General features: G+C 37.8%; 1 protein-coding gene across 1 annotated transcript in view; it reads right to left on the reverse strand.

The window, feature by feature from the left end:
- PTPRM (protein tyrosine phosphatase receptor type M) overlaps nt 1–21,070 on the reverse strand; it is a 388,464-nt gene that overhangs the window by 202,798 nt on the left and 164,596 nt on the right. Inside the window, 1 exon segment of the mRNA XM_086609296.1 lies at nt 18,724–18,826. Within this exon segment, the coding sequence (XP_086465422.1) occupies nt 18,724–18,826 (103 nt within the window).

Consider the following 21,070-nt stretch of genomic DNA (forward strand, 5'->3'; position numbering starts at 1 on the left):
GCAACTCTCCATACTTAAAAATAACCACATAATTCTACCTTTTTTTTTTCTATAAAGATAAGCATATAAGTTCCTTTGTCATTTTGAAGGTAAAGTTTTTCATTCTTATTTCTTCTGCTGAAAAAAAGAGAGTTCTAAATATTGCAGGCCATGAAAAAAACTATGGTCAGAAACACACTTTTCTGAACCACTTAGAACTTCTCTGTGGCTTGTGCTCTCCATACTTACTGTGGATTCATGTATTTGGCTGCTTTTTCTTCAAACTCACAAACATCAAGAAAATATATAGATTTTATACATATTCTGTAGTCCTGCACAGAATAAAGTGAGCGCAAAATGAAAATAAAATAAAACCTTCTTATAGTGGCACTGTTTCACACTGACTTCAAAGTAATTTTCTACAGTTGTAAGCAACACAAGGCAAAAGACCTCTATATTCAGAAATTCCCTCAGCTATTAACTGTGTATTTGCTGGACAAGCAAAAGACATGTTTGATTACAGATCTCCCCTAATGTGCTCCATACTGCATCCAAGAGATCTAGCTACTAAATATAGACTGCAAGTAACACAGTAAGGAGAGCACCGGAGATTTGACAGTGCGTTTTTTTTATAGGAAAAAAAATGTTTCGAATGAAAAGACTGTAAAGACATATTTAAATAGTTTCAGTTTGCAGATAAGTAACTATGCATGTAAAAAGAGAGAGAAAAACTGAGCAAACAAAACCAGAGAAAGATTGAAATATTTAAGAATACAAAAGATCACATGGAGTAGGAATGTAGAGAAGGAGAGAAGAAAATAAAGGAAAATAAAGAAGATAATATACTGAAAACAGTTTGAGATGTACCATCAGCTTTGATAACAAGAAATGAAACAAAAAGTAGAAGGAAGAAAGATCAAATAAAAACAAAGACTATCTAATACAGATACACTTTAAACAAAACATTTTGTAACAATTTATAGTCAGCTAATTTTTATAAATTACACGCAATGTTTGTAAAATCAAACACCATTTACATACATATTGCATGTAATTTATAAAGTTACTATATTTCATAATATAGTTATGAAATCATATCATATACTTTCATAGGATTGGGGGAGAGAGAACTGTTTATCCAAGAACGACTGCTACAACATCTCTTCACACTTACAATGACCCACTGAGTACTTTTTTAACTACTCTACCAACCGATACTCCACTTTTTCTATAAATAACTCTGGTATACAGAAGCTGATAGTCTTTCTATTAGCTATGTCACCATTATATTTTTGGCAAACATAAAGCTTCTCTGCTGATACCTCTTTCATGTATATGGGACAACAACATCCCATTTACATCGATCCGATACTGGGTTCTTTAAGTGCCATTTGAAACAGTAGATGCTTCAAAGCCTTATAAATAACCTAAACGCGACAAGTTTTACAGCGAGAAGTTCAGAACGTGTACCCAAGAACATGCCGTAATCCCATCTATATTCCACACGTTATCTGTGATACCCAGCTCCCACCCTCAATATGCTCAGCTCCTTTTAGTACCTCCCAAATATTGCCTGGAAAAGAGGCAACACATGCAGTGGCTGCTTCTGGGCTACATATGGACTTGCTGGTATGTGAATTGTAGCTCTCTACTAACGACCAAATGAGATTAACTAACTAGTTCAGACGGTAACACAGCCTATCCTTCAGCACAGACACTAATCTGGGTCTTTCTATTTTTGTCTGGTTTTACTATTTGTGCAACACTTAAACTATTTCATATGTGCTTGAAAATTTCAAAGAGGTCTAATATTAATCAGGGAAGGAAGAAACACATAGACAGGTGCACAGTACGATACATAAGCCTTGTTTTCTTAGGAAACTAGGATAAAGTCAGGTGTAAACTTCAACTTAAGTTATGTTCCAGAAAGTTTAATTCTTATCTTGGATATGTTATGTTGGACACACAAAACAACGAGCACCTCCTTTATTTTATCAGTGAACAGGTTTGATTTCTACTGAGAAGGACTCAGTCCCTCTAGACATCAGATACTATTGATCTCACTCCACACGGCTTTACGCTCTTAATTTAAAGCCCAAGCAGCAGTATCACTAACTTAAATGGTGCTGGTCTAAACTGAACTAACCTAAGGCTTCAGATTCTCCAGGGCTTTGAGACTGCACTCATTACAGAGCAGCATAAAATAGGGATGCCTCCTACTTCCTTTGTACTTGGCTCACAACATGGCTTTAAAACGAATAAAAACCAGGCATGGATTGTGAGGATAACAATTCCACAAAATATTCCACAAAAGCACTATTCTGAGATCTTCTGGTGGGCATCCTGGAAGAGGTGAAGGGGAAAAAAAAAATTCTCTACAGAACTATACATAAAACTGCTTGTTACGACACTCCTCATTATTGCCAAGTTATTCACAACCATACATAGATATCTTTTCCTCTTTTCCTTTAGACAGGAAAATGTGATTTCCATTTATTTTAATTTTAGAGATAGGAACGGAAAGAGCATGATATATTGATTTGCAGGAAGCTACAAAGACTGTCCCTACTAGAACCAGAAATGAAACTGTGCTCTCACTTGCATCGAGCCCCAGTGCTGTATCTCCTAGGCCATCCTTCATACCCAGTGAGACTATGATTTTCAGTAACCAGAAACACACTGTAACTCTTCTCCTGGCCATTTGAAGAGACTTAGTTCCTCACCTCTCTACAACAGAGCTCTCCCTTGGGGAAGATGGGCCTACTCATTATCTAGGCTACTTTGTTATGTATAAACAACTAAAAATAATTTTTAAAAAGTGTTACGTTTCAATAGGCTATTTCTGATGATATCAAAGAACTAACAAACCAATTTAAGTACATTTTCCAGCAATCATCTATTCAAAGCAGGGAGGGAAGGAGCAAGACAGTGAGAGGGACAGAGAGGAAAAGAGGGAGAGGCATAGAGGGAGAGGCAGAGAGGAAGGGAGACTTCTGTAAAATCCTGCCTGGAACAGCAACGCCAGTTAGCCCCAAACTATGTAGGAGGCTTTTATAATGAAAACCACCGATCATCAAAGTTATCTACGTTTAAGAAACATTTCTCTCCAATCATGTTTACGGTTATTTATATGATAAGACTGCCTCCATCTTTCAAAATTTATATTAAAACCACCTTCTTTCCATCAGAACAGTTTAGAATAACAAAAACCCCCTCGGTATGCAGTGTAGTCAAAGGAAGGCATTTTGGTTATTCCAGTTTAAAGAAGAAATAGTGTAGCAACTTAAATGCTCAAATTTTTACATCTGTCATGCTGTGGAGGTGTTCATGCTTAGCTAAGCTCAGAGAACAGTGTGTAACTCTTAGTACAAAAAGCGTACGACCTAAAGCATTCTTGCTCATAAAATATAATAATGAAAACTGATAAGAGCTGGTCCTGCACAGATAATTTTTGTTAGATGCTACATGCTTGATATAATAACACAATGTTGAATATTTCATTCTTTTAACTTTAATTTCTCTTTGTCCTGGTTTGATCAAGATAAGATCAGTCCTAAATTGCTTTGGAATATTAGCTGGGTACCATGAATGTATTTTGTATTCTCTCAACCATAACTCATTACACGCAACTTGCTTGGCATCCATTAGTCACTACCGCTTCTGTGTGTGTACGCGTGTGTGGGAGTGTGTGTGTGTCTCAATACCCTGCTGCTAGGCTATTTAGTGATAAAATCTGATGTAATAAAATATTAATTACAGCTGAAAGGTTGGGTGAGAAATATGAACTCAATTACAGTCCCATATCGTGAACAAAGGGCAGGGTGAAAAAATCCTTTAGTTACAGAGGTTTAGGATAATAAAAGAACAAGTAGAACATTAGACTCAAGCTGAGTGCTCCCTAAAAGGCCACCTGTTATTAATCTTCACATCAGGCATAGAATTTCCAGTAAATTAGGTCAAGATGAAAGATTTTTGCTGCTGATTTTTTTGACTTAACTAATTTAAAAATTTCTTTATCTGAGCTTTTTTTTTCTTTGATGTCATTGCAATTTAGTAATTAGAAATTTAAAACAAGCACAAGGACACAAGAATTATAATTAAAGGTTAGATATCATACATGCTATGCAAAACGATCACCTTACATGGTATAAGAATAGATAAGAACCAGCAGTTTATTCTAAAAGTATTTGTTTCAGTCAGATTGGCAGTTTCTCAGGGCCAAACTGTAGCAGGTGTGTCCTACCATCTAGCATGTGTGTCCTACCATCTTAGAAAGCCAAGGTTTTTTCAAAAAATGCCAGCAGTGGAATGAATATAAATTATTTTAAGATTTCTTAATAAATATGTTTCTGTTCATCTGTTTGATTTCCCTGAGTGTGGAGTCAGATGAACGACCAAAGATTTAAAAGAATGTGACCAGATTGTAAACAAGCACAAAGTTAGTCCAAATCAAATACTATGACCTTGAAATCCTATGCACAGTAGTGAATCTTACGAATTGAGCAATCTTATCTATTATTGCAGGCTAAAATGTGCCATTATATCATAAAATAAGATTTTCATTGTCTGAAGAATTGAATCTTTGAAGGTTTAAGTTTTTAAAAGTGTTTTCTATTTCAATGAATTTTGCTGAAACTATGGCAATATATTTTGGTACCAAGCCAGAAAACATATTTTCAATGAATTTACATTTATGATACTTGGAACAATCCGAAGACCATTTCAAGCTTCTTAATCAGCTTTATGTTCTTTGCTTAATTTCTTTTTAAAAAGAACACAGAAAAATTATAAGTTCATAAATATGAGAGAAAAATGTCTTGATACAGCAAGTGAGGTGCTTTTATAAGCCAATATTACACCATTTAACGCACTGGTTTTCAGGTTGCCAAGGCCAATTTATAAAACAACTAGAAAGCATGGAAAAAGGAATGAAGTCTTTTCACAGATTAAAAGAAATTAAAGAAAACAAAACTGTCTAAAATAATTTAGTCTAAAAAAGAACAACGTTTGAAGGGATCCGAAGGAAATATTCAAAACTGAAAGCCATGACAGAGCTGATCCTTTCTTTCCAATCTGTCTCAGAGGGAAAATATTGATGCACAATGCTACTGAAATACAGATCAACAAGGAAGAAACAAAAGGAAATTCCAGGAGTCTGAACACATGTGAACCAGTATGCAACAACCTGTGAGATCACGCAGACCATCTTATCAGAATCAGCAGTAGCATTTCCAAAAGTGTATGCCTGACTCTCTGATATTCAAAGGAAGCTCACTACTGCTTGCAAATAGTACGTCTGCTTCTCACTAGAACAGATTCTGCTCTGGAGTCCTCAACACAAGAAGGACATGGAACTGCTGCAGCGGATCCAAAGGAGGGCCACAAAGATGATCTGAGGGCTGGAACACCTCTGCTATGAGGACAGGCTGAGAGAGTTGGGGCTGTTGAGTCTGGAGAAGAGAAGACTCCAGGGAGACTTTATAGCAGTCTTCCAGCACCTGAAGGGGGCCTACAGGAAAGCTGCAGAGGGACTTTTTACAAGGGTGTGTAGTGATAGGACAAGGGGCAATGCCTTTAAATTGAAAGGGCAGACTTAGATTAGATATAAGGAAGAAATTTTCCAGTCAGAGGGTGGTGAGGTACTGGAACAGGTTGCCCGGAGAAGCTATAGATGCCCCATCCCTGGAAGTGTTCAAGGCCAGGCTGAACGAGGCTTTGGGCAACCTGGTGTAGTGGAGGGTTTCCCTGCCCATGGCAGGGGGGTTGAAACTAGATGATCTTTGAGGTCCCTTCCAACCCTAACCATTCTATGATTCTATGATTACAACACATTTTCCGGTCCAGCAAAGTCATTGATTGTATCTGAACCATCAGATTCCACTTGATTACTTCCTGCTACCTAAGACACGGTGCAAACTGGTTCTTTTTCTTATTGCAGAATATGACACAGTGCTATTACCCAGTCTTCACAAATTAGGTAGAGAATAGATCTAGCAAGGTCTAAATGACTAGTTCACTCGGATTCCTGAGAAAACAGGAAGGCAGACTCCCACCTAACAATGACATTACTAGTTCTTTAAATCTGCATGAGATGAATGTGTTATGTCATTTCAACTAAATAATTTAGGATTCTTTTTTTTTTTTTAAGAAATACTATACTGCGTTGTTATCATTCTACAATGTTCAGAGTTGCTGGATATAATATGATAAAACACTGTACTGGAATTAGAAGGAATGGAGTAACCGAAAAAGAGGCAGTCTTCATGCAAGAGCCTTTCTGAATCATTCCTACTTTCAAAGACATCCAGAGCCACTTGCAAACCACAGGTTTCCTCCTGAATAGCCTTGAAGAAGATCAGTAGCTACACAAAGACAAAGTATAATGAAAAAGATACTTTGAGAAATAATGTGATAGTCTTAAAGAACAGGAAGATTTCCTCAGGTCTAAATCTGTATATAAATAAGATGCACTATTGCTCAATTTCCTGCATTCAACTCCTAATTTATGTTTATTATATAACATGCTGCATCCTAGAGCACTGGTGTTCATTCTGTTTTCTGCAAATTCCTAGGGAGGCACAGTCTGCAAAAGATAAGAAAAACAAACATACAGCTTATATATTTAAGATCACAACATAAAGATCTACATATCCACTGAAATATCTTCAGGAGTTTACAAATTTAAAAAAAAATTCACTTCCACCAAGGCAAACTGATCACAAGCAATACTCTACTTCAGTATTTCTTAGTAAACCATAAACTCCTGCAATGCTGTGAGTCTGCCCTGGAGAGTGTGCATAAGGTGTGGACACTGCAAATATAACAACATTCATGTGCGTAACTATGCCAAGTTGCACAGTTCTTATTTACAAATGCAAAATAATATGCACATGCAAATTGATCAAGGGGCCTGGATATTACATAGAAATGAGGCAGTAGTATTTAGAGCAGCTAATGGATTAATGACACAATGCTAACACTGATAGAATGAGGTGTTTCTATGTTCTACAAAGCTATGCACTGGAAACTCACTACTGAATTGGGCTGGGGAATTAGGTAAATACACATACTAAAATGAGCAGTTTAAAAGTAGAGGGAGAATGCCTGTCTTCTCCCTTTTTCAAGGATGCTCTGCAACCTGCTGGTTTGCATGCAGCACAGAAAGGAAAATATTTGCTGAGGCAGCTGAATGATACACAAGCCGATTTCAACAGGTTTTTTGATTCAAAGCCTGAAAACTGTTTACTGCTTATTAACACACTCACAGAGGATATAGTTTTTAGATCTATTCAACCGGCGGATACAACACGGAGCAGGCAGAGACGAGCTCAAATAGATCTGCTGCGGTGTTTAAGATGTTGTCTCATTCGTCCATTTGCTCTTTCTACCATATGCTATGCTTTCATGGGAGACTTGGTGGAAAGCAGCACGTGCCTGTGTTTCAGTTGCAACTGGAAAGCCTAGCATTGTCACTTGAGCAACCCAGAGCACAGACACATTTTCTCCTGCCGACTCTGCTGTGGGAGAGCAGGAACACAGAAAAATAACCAAACAAAATTCTCGTCTCTCAATGCTATCATCTCTTTCCACAACTTAAGCGCAGTGGGTCCTGGTCCAGTAATTTGGAAACGGAGATTATTGTTGTCTGTGTTCATTTTCACTCTTTCTTCTCTACAAAAAGGCTCTGCAGGGCACTCCTAATCAGCAGTGCAGAGTGATGCAGGCAGACACAGAAAAACAGTCAGTGTTCATAGCATTGTCCCCAGTTTCTCAGGACTTCTGCAGATAAATACAAGGCTGACCTTCTATTCTGTTAGTGAAGGTATAACTCTTCCTTCTCCCTGAACTGGGAACAACTCTGGTAGGATTAGGTGGCATAGAAACCTTGGCAGCATGACATTGTACAGCTCTTCCCACAGGAAATCTGGCTGTAGATAAAAGATTCTGTACAGCTCAGGATTAGCACAGCTGTTAAATACAGATGAGATTCTGGCCTTGTGCTTCTACTACCCTATGAGACTAATCTTGAAAACAGCTTCAACTCTAGATGTGAGAACATGGTTAATTTATTCCCCCTCGTCTGATTCCCCCATGGTAATTTCTCCCTAAATTCAACATTTTTATAAAGCTTAGACATCCACCCTACCGCTCTCTGAGACTGTTTTAGGCTGAGGTATTTATACTGCTCCTGCCTAAAGAGTTGCTGTTTTCAGTTGTAGAGCCCAGTAAGTGACTCTAATGTTCCTTTATGTCATTTAATGTAATCCAGTTGAGCAGATTAGCTTTTACTTAGCAATGCTTTAGAGTCATGATGCATGTTGTAAATGCCAGTGATTTCCTTTCCTGCTTAAATGAACAGTGTAACAGAAAGAAAGTTTTCATGTTAATGTTCAGTAAAATGAATACTTTCAGAATCCAGTATGGGAAACGACAGTGTTTCACTCGGACCACATCTATAGCTTTTCTTCCTCTTTTCATGTAGCATTCCTTTTTATTCTTTCATCTCTTTTAATACTACTTAATAACAAATAAAAGCATTCATTTGCTTGCAATGCATGATCAAAATGCTTTAATACACATAGAATGGGTCAATCAAATATTATTTATACTGAGAGTAAGGAAAACCCCCAAATTACTATGTCCTGGAAACCATAGTCCTCCTGCCTTGCATTTATGTATTAGTAACAGAATCTTTTTTAATGCAGCCGTTTAGTGTTTGCTAGTGAATAAAGAGCTTGTATAAACTTGCTCAAAAAACACAATACTGGAAGAAAAAATCCTAAGGTCAATGGCAGTATGAAAATACATTGTTGTCAAAGAATCCACAGAAAAAGCAATTAAAATGGTACAGGTTACTCCTGTGTTGTAACCTAAATTATGAGAAAAACCCCACTGACTTTTGGCTCCCCGAGGAAAACAAGCCTAGTCTGTGTGAGCATCTTGACAAAAGCTTGTGCTTTTTTGAGGCTTGACATGTATAGAAAACTGAAAAGGGACTTTTGGCACCACAGTGTCATGTGACTAACTCTCACACAATACCACATCACATAATCATTTCTAAAAATTTATCTAGCACCACCTTCCTGACATTTATATCTGTACCTGTTTCAGAGCTTCAATTCACCACTGGATAGAGACATTATATTTGAACTGTTTATTTACATGCCCTCTGAACTGAAATTGTTCTTTTCCCTCTCTGAAGTTTCCCAAAATTCCTCTGATGCATTTTTAGAAAACAACCATGTCTTCTCTTGGCCTTAATTGGCTAGCTGAAACAAGTCTAGTTCTGTCTGTCCCTCCACATGTAACACAGGTTTGCCAGTTCCCTGATCATTTATGCCATAACACTATGCTGCTGTGCTGCGAGTAAATTAGTATTTCTTGGTAGATCAGAACTAGGTATAGGAGTTCACAAGGTCCTGCCAGCATCTTGCACAATGGCACCTATAGATTGCCCATCTCCGCTGGAAACCTCACCTGCTGTGTATGGTCTATTTGCCTATTTCACAGTACTGGCATGTTTTGAAGATTCACAGTCATACCACAAGCCATCAATACATGCTTTCTTCTCCTCTAGTATTTCCAAAAATAAGCTTCTATTTTACAACATGCATCCTTGTTACTAGCTCATAAAATGCAAACTTTGCATCTCATCCTATTTGTAGGAGGTTAGTCCTGAAGACTATTTAATATTTCCTGTGCAGCATTCCAATCCAGTGATGCAGGCAGGATCTACTTTAACCACCAAATGGATTATATTGTCTTACATTTATATCTGATATCTATAAACAAAACATGCAAAATGTTATTTATATAAATACAGTTGATAATTCAGTACTTCATAATACAGCACAACAAACATGTACTTACACCATGGCCATTGGTTTAGAGCTTTTGTGAGCCACTTAAAAATACACAGGTAATTTAAATACTTATGAAAGAAAAGCAACTGCATCTCAAGAACTACAAAAATTATCAAGTATATGACATGGCTAAAGCACAGAAAGATTGATATGTAACATTGCCAAGGCTTTAGTACTGACAGGGGCCAAGCAACTACAGCTTCCAATATGACCTGCAAGACTGACTTGAGTGCTTATTTAGTCAAATGGGTGGGCAATCACTAAAAGCAACTCCATACTTTTCACTTGGGACATCTCACTTTGGCAACCAGTGCTCGAGACCAAAAAATATTGATGAGATTCAAACCTCCACAAGAACAAAAGAACTGTAGTGAGATGATAAACCACAGTGGAAAATCTAATTTCACATTGACATTAAGGATATGGGAAGCACACATGCATAATATACAGTAAGATCAACAGTGAAAACTCCCAGGGACAGCAATGAGTTAGATGTGCCTGACAATTCCTAACCACAGTATTATAGGAATTCAGAATGGGTCACACAGCACTGTGGCTACAAACTAACATACAGCTGCTGTGATACACATCGTCGGAAAAAGACTTTAAAATATCTCCAGAAAGTACATTCCCACATAATCCTGTTCAACAACCACTCAGGGAAATGTAGCTGACTCACATACTCCCCCTTCAATCCTTCCACAGCGCACAGTAAAACGAAAACAAATCCCTGGCATACTTCAGTAAACGCAGAGAAACAGCATCTCTTTCTTACATTTTCAAGGAGTGCTCTGTTTTTTTCTGCATTTGAACTCAGGTACGTATAAACTGAGTATACTTCTAAAAATCATGCACTGCAGTAATTTCCAGTGATGTTCATAACTCTTTCATTATGGTCCCTAAATTAAACACCTCTCTCTCTCAAGGCAAGTGCCCAGAAATACACTTGAGTCCCCTACACACAGTGGGAGAGAGAAACGTCTCTTTACAACTCCAGAGGGCTACTCTGACATGAAGGTGGGATTGGACCTCTCATACTGTCTCAATGGGTGATCAATGTGCCTGTAGTTGAGCAACTACCTAAACTCAGCGAGAAGTAGATATTTACATTTAAAGACCTGACAGGCACTTCATTTGGAGCTTTACTGCATAGGTCTACATCTACTCAGGATACAAATGTCTGAGCTGTCTCCTGAGAGATGTGGCAGTCATGCCAGCATTTTTCACAATAAACTAATGATTTGAGCGTGTTCTTAGAAACTGGAGGCCAGGGTTCAGTACTGTTTTCAACTTGAGAGGCTTTCACCATACTGCTCCCACCCTCCAGTCATCTGAACAGCATTACTGTGGTCTCCTGCTGCGGCTGGTCTAGCAGGCAGACAGAAATACAAGAATAATCAGAACCAGAAGGTGAGCATTCACAAAGGAATCTGTTTAATCAAATGGAGACTCTCCTTATTCTGTCCATTATTTCTGCTTTCATTCAATGACCATCTAAAATAAAATACATTAAAAGCTGTGTGAGAAAGGAACAAGGACATCAGGTCTCTTGCTTGCTTAGGAGGAGCTTTAGGAACTTTCTGCTCCTAGTTTGATGTTTCTACTCATTTACTAGGAACATAGAGATACCTGAGAACAGGCTGGTGGCTCAGACTTGCTAACACTGAGCTGCCTAAAATCCATCTAAGCTACATGCGTACCAGCAGATTGAACAGAGAAATGCAATACCATCCTCCCTGGTACATGATTTGAAAGGTCCCCAGTAGTGTTTTGGCAGCAGTCAGCTACCACTCTCCCCAGAATTTCTAGACGTGAATCAGGGCCCATTCCCAACTGGAAGTCTGTAGGTGGTCATTGTGCCTGGGAGCTCAGCAGTATGAACATGGCCTGTTTTCAGCCAGTTAGCCTCAGTACCAGAGAACGGCACAGGGCATACAAAATGTACTAGTAAACACTCACGCCTAAAGACTGAACTTAAGAAGGCTAAGTTGAGCACTGAGTAGTCATTCCTTGGAAAGGGATCATGGAAAAATGACACTGTTCTGTTCCTTGCATACTGAGAGACTGAAATGTTCGTTTTAGTAAGTAGATTTAAGAAAAACATGTTTTATCAATTCTGACTGAAGTTGGCAGTCCAAAGCCAGCAAAACAAGATATGAGTTCCAAGAGCTTATGATTCACCAGTTGAATTGCTGCTGGACTTAGCATTCACCAGAGAGACTGGAAAAACCCAGTGGTCCAAAGGATGTTACCACAGAACTAGCCTAACTAAACTGGACTATCACACTGTCAGAATGAGAGGTAAGCAATACAAAGATCATAATTAGAAATTACGCAAAGATATGGTCTCCACTGAATCCTACTTAAGTCCAGCATGTAGAAGAAAGGTTAAAAAAAAAAAAAAAAGCAGAGCCCCATAACAGTGCAGCAAATTTTTCAGTTGTTAATTATAACCAAAACCTGTGAGAAAGTATCGGTGCATTACGAAACTGAAAAATAATCTCTTCAGCGATATGGAATAATCTATTCTCTCTATGGAATAATTTATCCTCTCTTTTATTCTGGAACTGCTCTAGCTTGCTTTATTTATCATAGATTAATTTTTATTAATCACAATGCTAAATGACAGATAGCTTTACATGCTGGGTTCTCAGTGACACAAATAAAGAAATCAAGAATCAATGTTCTTTTTACGCAGGGACTATGTGAGAAGTCACAGCAAAAGGACCATGGAAATTTCTGAACAAGCCAGCACAACATGTGAAACTGCACCACGCATGCCCAGGCAACACCTGCCATAAATTCTAACTCAAGTCACAGTAAAAATCCAAGGACAAGTTCTACTGCATAACAAAAAAGAATTACAGCATTTTTACAGCATAAGCAATTATTGTACTGTTCCCTCAATGAAACTGAAATTGACCCTTCTGCTGTAAATAATTATACTTGTTGCTATAAAGAAGTGACAATTATGGGCATTAATAAAACCCTGTCCCTTCTGTATCACAGACATCCTCAAACAAGTTTACTGGCTGCCTTACAGGTTGTAAAACTATGCTTTGGAAATACAGGTTGCAGGCAAGAGCTGACCCTACAGCATACAATTCAAGTCTTTATGTTTACAGACCCTTAAACAATAGAAAGGATGCTTGTGGCAAGCAAATTAAAGAATGAACAGTAAGTTCCCTTCATGCTCCTTGACCTTGTGGTCTCACAGTATTTCAAAAGGCTGTATTTTGAACATGACATTTCAGAACACTAGTGAGTAATGCTACTTGAACACGTATAGTAACATTATTTCAATATAAACATTTCTTTATCATAAATCCACCAAATATCTAGACTGCTTTATCAGCGAGCTCTTGAAAGGCCAAAGTTGACTTTCCACATTATCAAGAAGCTTTCCAAATCTCTCCTGGCTAATGCAGTTTTGATATTTCTCTCCTCAGCTGTGTGTACATGAGATTTTCTTTTTTCTCATTACTGCATTGCCATGTAGTGTCACTGGGAATAGAAGGAAATTACAATGACATGCTAGCATTACATAACATGCTAGGTAGGAATTGTGAGAGGACAGAGCTAAAAATACAGATATTGCAATGCTTTTATTTGCATGTGCTGTTGCCGTATTTTTGCCCATGTAGAATGCTAACATGTTCTTACTGTGCAAATCAGCATTCTCCCATTTCAGAACTCATTTGTTCACTTATCCTGAATTTATAATCATACTCGTGCTGTCTGCCTCCATAATTCATGCATGGGAATTATGCTGCACTCTTATCATGCCACACAGAAACTCAGACTGGGATACCAGTATCTCTTCTGCCCTGAAAAGTAGATTCCAACTTTGAGGCCTGGCCCCGTGGCTGCCATGTGCTCACAACAGCAATGTGAGTGTCCTGTAGTCTCTTTAAGGTTGTGGAAAATAGCCTGAAACTTTTGTATTCAGAGTGCTCGAAGCCCTGCTGCTTTTTGAGTTCCAATGATATCTGCCATGCGTTTCCCAACAGCCTGGCTTTTGTCTGGATTTCTTGATTGCCAGTGAAACCATTTAATCTGCTGTTCTGTTGATCTGGTGAGAATTTTTGTGAAGACAGTGAGTTTCAAGAACAGAGGTAGGTACAGGTTTCTCTGGAAGGCTGTCTGTCAGATTGGAGGGTCCTTCAAAAGATCTCTCAGGCTTCCTATGATCCCATTGCTTTGTATGGAAGTTTCTAAACAGTATTTCATGCCCTCACTGACAAGACATAAGGACTGTAAATTCCTGCTGCAAACCTATGAGAAAGTGAGTAGACAGCGACGAAGCAGAGGGGATGGCCAGACACGTAGAAGGCTGATCCTTGTGGCACCAGTCATGCCAAAGCAAAGAGATGAGGCCCTAAGACATGTCCTCCTTCCTTGCAATGTGTGTGTCAGGGATGGGAAGGCAATGTGACCTCTGCTTTGTGTGCAGCACATGATGGTGCCAGTGGGGAACTGTTGCATTACATATGAGTCTTTGCGCTTCAAAGGTGACCACCTCAGTTTAATTCACTCCTTCCTGTTGCTAGTCAGTGGGTAGGAATTAAGTGCCCTCTGTCATTCGTTTAAGAATCGTTATACTATGCATGCTGTTGAAACGGCTAAGCCACATACGGAATGAAGTACTCCCTGGACTTGGGCTGACAAAGGTTTCTTTATACCATCTATCTTCCTTTGAATCATGCTGTTCCTATCCCAGTGACCATGTGGGGATGGCCTTAGTTCCACCTGTGACAATGAACCCAGTATTTAGAGGGTGCCTTTAAAGGTCTGGATTAGGCCAATGAGAAATATAATCTCTACAGAATTTAGACAGTCTGAATTTAGACAATCATGAGGTGTTTACCTAATAAAGTAGTAGAAAGGAGTGCTTATCACTTTAGATAACAAGTAGTTTGAAATTACTACGCTAGTTTTCAGCTGCACTTCAAAATACTTAACTTAATATAGCCTTTTGGGTTGAAATACAATATACATTACTTCTTCAGGGAAGAGTGATTAAGAATACATTTCAAAATTAAGCACGTCAAGTAGAGAGACATTTGCTTTATTTCCCCAGTAGAGTTGCTCTTATTTAGAGCACTCAACCTGCATGGAGAAGTTGGGCACAATGATGATAAAGCGGAAGAATTGAGAGTACACAGACTGCCTTCACTTTAGCACACTCTCAGCTTTCAGCTCACATAATTCAAAGTTTATTTGTGTGTGGTTTTCTTCTGCATGTTTTCTTTAAGGTACTTTTAAATTATAGTGCTTGACAATTGCTGCAATTCTGTCATGCCTTCTCATCCTGTCTGGGCCTTCCAGTCCCAGGTGCTGCAGGACTGATCCCAAATGCTCAGTGCAGGAAGTACTCTGGCATCCTAAACGCCAAGTATTGCATCCACAGGGCATTGCTAGCTGGCACACCCGGCACTCCTGTTCTCTCACTTTAGGCTGGAAGAGGAAAGCACAGTCTGTGGTGCCTGTAAGAGCAGAAAGGGCAGCTGAATGGGCCATTAACTGATTAGAAGGGTTTAATGGGGAAAATCCAGCTGAGTGAAACTCTGTAAGTAACATGAGAAAGAGACCAGGAGGCAGAGTAGAGCCTGGATGGTCTTGCCCTCTGTCTTATCCTTCTTGCTCCTTTCCCCAGTCTGCTGCTCTCAGAGAGCTTGCTATTGCCAAGTGGTTCCGGTGTTACCTGGGCCAAAACCTTTGGGATGTTTACTCTTAAGGCTTTCTGAGGACATGGCAGAGAATAGCAGGGGAAGGGTGGTATGGTGACAGCGTTTTGCTGATTATGCTTGTGAGATAAAAGAAGTGGAAAGACTCAACCTTTATCATGGCAAGACTGAATGGAAATCTATGCAACGAAGAAAACTTGCTTCTCTTCACTGAAGCTAAAGGCTTGCAGGAAAACTTTTCCAGAGAAGGTCACAAGAATCTTTTAAAACAGAACGTGGTAAACAATCTAAAGCTCTTTCTAACACAGTTAAATACATAAATAACACTAAACACGTGCAGTCACCGAGCATTACATTCTTCATTCCTGTATATGAGCCAGAACTTTGCAATAAATTAGCATTCCTTAGTTAAAGTAAATGGAACTGACCAGCCTATGTAACTGCAGACAATGTGGCCCCAGGGTCTTTTACACTTTAGTCTAACTTGCCTTGAAGAAGTAGAAGTACAAATGATACATCCTTGGAAGAGTTGAGTCCCTCAACAAAGGTTGAAGAGTCCTTATAGAAAAAATATTTGCATTTGTACTCTTTACATGCAAATTCTTTAAAACTTTACTGACTCTTACATGTACATACCTTTGAAAAAGAGAATATCCACAATAAGATATACATTACACAATTTCCACAGAGCCATCGTCTTAAATTAAAAAAAAAAGGCCTTGCAAATTACAAACATTCTAAAAATCAAAATAGCCTAGCCAGCTGTTAAAGAAGTGCATACACTCATCAGTACTGAATGCATTACTGCTTTAAACATATATAATTCCAAAGTAATCTCCTTGAAATAAACCCAGCAACAGCCATAAAACATGCTGGACCTGAAATTGAAGACAACGCAACCAGTATTTGTAGTATTAAAACTCTGATAAAATACATTTTAATCACATCTAGTCTTATGACTTCTAAACCAACCTGGAATGCCATTTGGCCTTCATGATCAATGTGTACTTTATCACTGTAAACAGAGCTTCCTGAACATTTCTATATACTCTGCTTTTTGAATCAACATTTAAACAACCAGTATTACCCTTTCTCTCCTTTTATGTTGTACTGGTTGCATGTGGACTCTAAATAAGGTATAAGGTATCAGGATTTTTCATATTTAAGTAGAGAAAAATAATTTAATCTCAGAAAAACACTGGTATTCTGAATGACCTCAGGTATCGGCTTGGTTGACTTGAATGGTGGAATTTGTGTTCTCCTTATCCATCTCAGGAATTAAAGAATTTTATGTGACATGGCTGATGTGTTGATCAATAAAACAACAACAATCATTTACACTGCAAGTTTAGTGCAGTTTCAAAACTCTGCATTAACCAAGTCGGTAGTTGTAGCAGAATCAATAGACAAGGAGTCTTGCTTAGTGGTGTGCATAAATGAAGTATGACTAAACTTTTAACACCCAATGAATACAGATTAAGATGATAAAATCTATATGCAGAATGTATCCTGCAATCCATGCAATGACTGTGTGCTTGAGAGTGCAATGAACAATAAAATGTTAAAAGTATTAAGAAATCCTTACTTTAATTTTCACTCTCTGCTTCATACATTATTTACATTGTGCATTTGCAGTCAGCATTCACTTTATTTTAAGACCTGTTGCAAAGGACCTGGGTAAATTTGCTGCTGTGTGTTCATCTGTCAGTTGAACAGCTTCATGTTACTTTAAGTCTCCCCTCCTATTTTCCTAACCACTCATCCCCATATTTGACACACTTGAATATCCTAACTAGCTCCTTTCTTTACCAGTGAAGTTTCTGATGTGTTGCCACTGCTATAAGAGTCAATCATCTTTATTTCATGATGCAGATAAAAGGAATTAAATTGGTTTTTTATTAATGGTCTAATATGTTTGTGTTTAAACAACAATTACTCCAACTGGTATTATTTTAATCCAGATGTTTGAATTCAGGACTACGCTATAGCTTTGTGAGATAAAGTAAGACAAACATCAAATCATTCTGTTTCTAATCTAATCTGCTGAATCAAACAGTTTCATTAAATCTGCTTTAATTGCTTTATGTTTTTTTCTCAGCTGGGTCAGACTTCCCTAGAGTGTTACATTTTCATTTTATAAAGTTATCTGAATGACCAACAGGATGGCATTTCCTAAATGCAGACCTACATAAATATAATATAGACTGCAATAATGCATATGTTGCATAGTAAAAGCCCCTAATTATACAAAACATTGAATATTCTGAAGAAAATTTATTTTCATTCAAGCATATATGAGTATACCAGATCTATATTTCTCAAACAAACAGAAATTACCAAAAATCTTAGCATCACAATGAAAATAATTGCTAGTTATTCACTATAGGTGGAAAGTCTTCCTACAGTGACAAAAGAATTAACTATTTTGATGATACATGATTAGCCAAAAGGACAAACATTCTAAACCTCTAAAAAAAAATTCTACACTTCTCTCATCTGCATTTTAATTTATTCAGAATATTGAGCTCATTACTGGTTCTCATTCAAAATATCCTAACCATTCCTCTGTTTTCACTGAAAGGCAGGAATCTTTTATTCTAATCAATGAAAGACTTACACAGTACTGTGTATCTGGCAGTGAAATAAAGCTCTGCAAATTGGAAGTTCATTAACAGGTACTATATAACAATAAAGAATCTGAGCTCCTGGTTTTCCAGGTTGATTTTTTCTTTCTGTTTCTGCTATCATGGTCAATTAAATGTAAATACTTTATGAATGCTACAGTACATACTTTTTAAATTGGCTAACTTCCTAAGAGTTGATAATCTTAAATCTGTGAAGTAAACAAGAAGAGTGAATAGTAAAGACAGTAGCTCAGCATAAAAAATGTGATATGCCCTTGAACTTATAACACTGCAGTAAGCAATTACCTTAAAGAAGCCACTCACACAACAGAACTATGGCTTTGTTCCTTATCTTCAAAGAACAAGCCACTTGCATCTGGATCAAATCCTTTAAACAATACACGAACACTCAACATCAAAGCACTTTCGTTTTCTTCAGTTATTTAATTTAATTAGAGCTAATACAGACATGAGTTTAGACACTGATTGCTGTGTAGAAAATCCCCAGAAAACATGTTCAAGAAATTAATCAATTTGGTTTTAATTTTATAAAGATTTTTCCCCCAGTACCTGACAGGAGCGCCTCTGCTCTGTGCAGGTTTCAGCAAGACTGTCACGGTGCTGTCAGTTTGATTCAAAGGTGTTTCAAGTTCATACGGTGGCATAGAGGGTGCTAGAATAAGAAAAGAAAAGCGGCAAAAATAATAATTATTCCCGTATTTCTTCTTTCAAGAGCTGTATCTTTATTTGAATAGGTAATTTTAAAGACTTCTTCAAAAATAAAGACCATATTATAGGTCTAAGATGCTTTCCGTTACAACACAAGCATGCAACAACTGTTAATTTAGCAAAAAAAAAACCCCAATCAAACAAAGAAATTCCAGCTCACTTCCAATTTCAAGACAGGAAGCAGATACTAGTAGGAGTAAGTTTGCAGAAAGTATTGAGAATCTATGACTTGAAAAGTTATGAATGACTTGAAATGAAAAGTTATCTCAAGAAGAGCATCTATAAATGTGCATGCTGAACTGACTATAGTTTTTGAAACTGAGCCCAGCTGTCTCAGTGTGCCAGTGGTATTAGGATGCACTCGCAGAATTTGTCATTCCTGGAATTTTAACTAGTGCATTTTAACTGTCCTGCGTCTATTGCCCACCACAGACATAATTTACAATAATGAAGCAGGATTATCACCATGAGAGCTTATTTTAGTTTGAAGCCACACTCAATAGCACTTTTGCAAACTGTGTCTTCATTAAGGAATTACAGTTGTGATTAAAACAAACGATGCCTCAGTTATTGTCTTTTACTGTTGCTGCTTTTTTCAGTGCTATCATACAGTCACATTTTTATCATTATATTGGATGGAAGGCTGCTCGGTTAATTGGTTGTTTAGCAGCCTGTTGTATCCTTATTGTCCGGTTGTTAATGATGATACACAACTGAACAATTTAAAGGCTACAGAAGCAAAAAGTAGTCACTGCAATTATCCTTTCTGATCAAAGAAATAATGCAGGGCAGTGAACTTCCCTAAACTAATTCCTGCTTGAAAAAGAAAATACATTTGGTAGGGGAGAAGATCTTTTCTTTAGCAGGTTCTTCCAATAGCTAATTATACTTAATTTTGAATGTGAAGACCTATTTGGCATCTCAATTTGTTTAGCTTCATCTTCCAGCCACTGGATACTTTACGTACCATACTGATGAAGTTAACTCAAAGTATATTATGCTCCACATACAGATAATATCAATTTCTAGGCTCCTCTAGCAAATTAAACAGCTCCAACAATGTAAGTCTTGTCTTTCAAGTGTATTTTCCACTTCTTTTCACCTTCCTAGTAGTAGCTGCATCTACTTGAAAGGTATAAGAACTTCTCTCTCCTTCATCCAGGTTGCCCTACATAGCCAAGTAAGGATTGTATTAACACTTTTGTCCCCAACTCTTCAGTCTGCTGTGAAAACATTAACAACATCTTAATCGCTTTTCATTGATATTCATCAGCTTTGAAATGCTTCACAAACAAAAAAATAATCTTTGAAACCCCCCTTGTAATCTGAGATGGTTTTATTCTATTTGCAATCCTGGATATAAGGCACAAACATTTAGATTAATAATTTTAAGTAATTTGAGTACCCACTTTGAGAAGCCTAAAGGCATAATATTACACAGTTCTCTAAAGATGCAGACACAATTTTCAGATATTTCAGTTTTGAATACCCAGAACTTGTTCACATAATGCCCCATTCTCAAATTGACCATTCTGAAAATAACGGAAGCACAGAGTAACTGCATCTCCAAAAAGCTCTATGAACTCTGAATGTTTTTGGAACACTATTGTCATTTCTTACCCCCGGTCTCCTGCTTACATCTTAACAAGTCTTGTAACCTTCCTAACTTATGACTCCTAGGTCCTCACTTATACTCTTTACTAATCCTAGTCTCCCTCCACCAAAATTGTCTTCTTCTCCAGGATATGTGTTGTGGTTCTCCTAGTCCCATCTTTTAGTCCTGGCTACTTTTTCTCTTCTCCACAGATATGTGGACATTATGTATTCTTACACTTTTTCTTGCCTAGGTTAGGACTCTTTCTCCTCCACGCTGCCCACATGCAAAGAAGGAGCCTATCAATAAACAGAGAAAACAGGAGATGTTCTTCCTTTTCAAAGTTTTTGCAACTGCACAACAGCAGCAGAAAGCTGAGATGAGCTAAACGGTAAGGCCTGTAGAGACTCTGTCTGTGTTGGGCCACACTGAGTTGATGAACACACAGGCAAGGCTTTAAAAGCTTGGAGAACTTAAATCTAATTAGTGAGCATGGCATCTGTGGTGACATTCGCTGCTCAATTCTGTCAAGTTTCCACCGTTTGTGTGCAAACTGTAACATTTACAAATTGCCCAAATCTGGACAGATTTTCA

This window comes from Tauraco erythrolophus, chromosome 3, assembly GCF_009769465.1.
Source record: "Tauraco erythrolophus isolate bTauEry1 chromosome 3, bTauEry1.pri, whole genome shotgun sequence".
In the NCBI taxonomy this organism is placed as follows: domain Eukaryota; kingdom Metazoa; phylum Chordata; class Aves; order Musophagiformes; family Musophagidae; genus Tauraco; species Tauraco erythrolophus.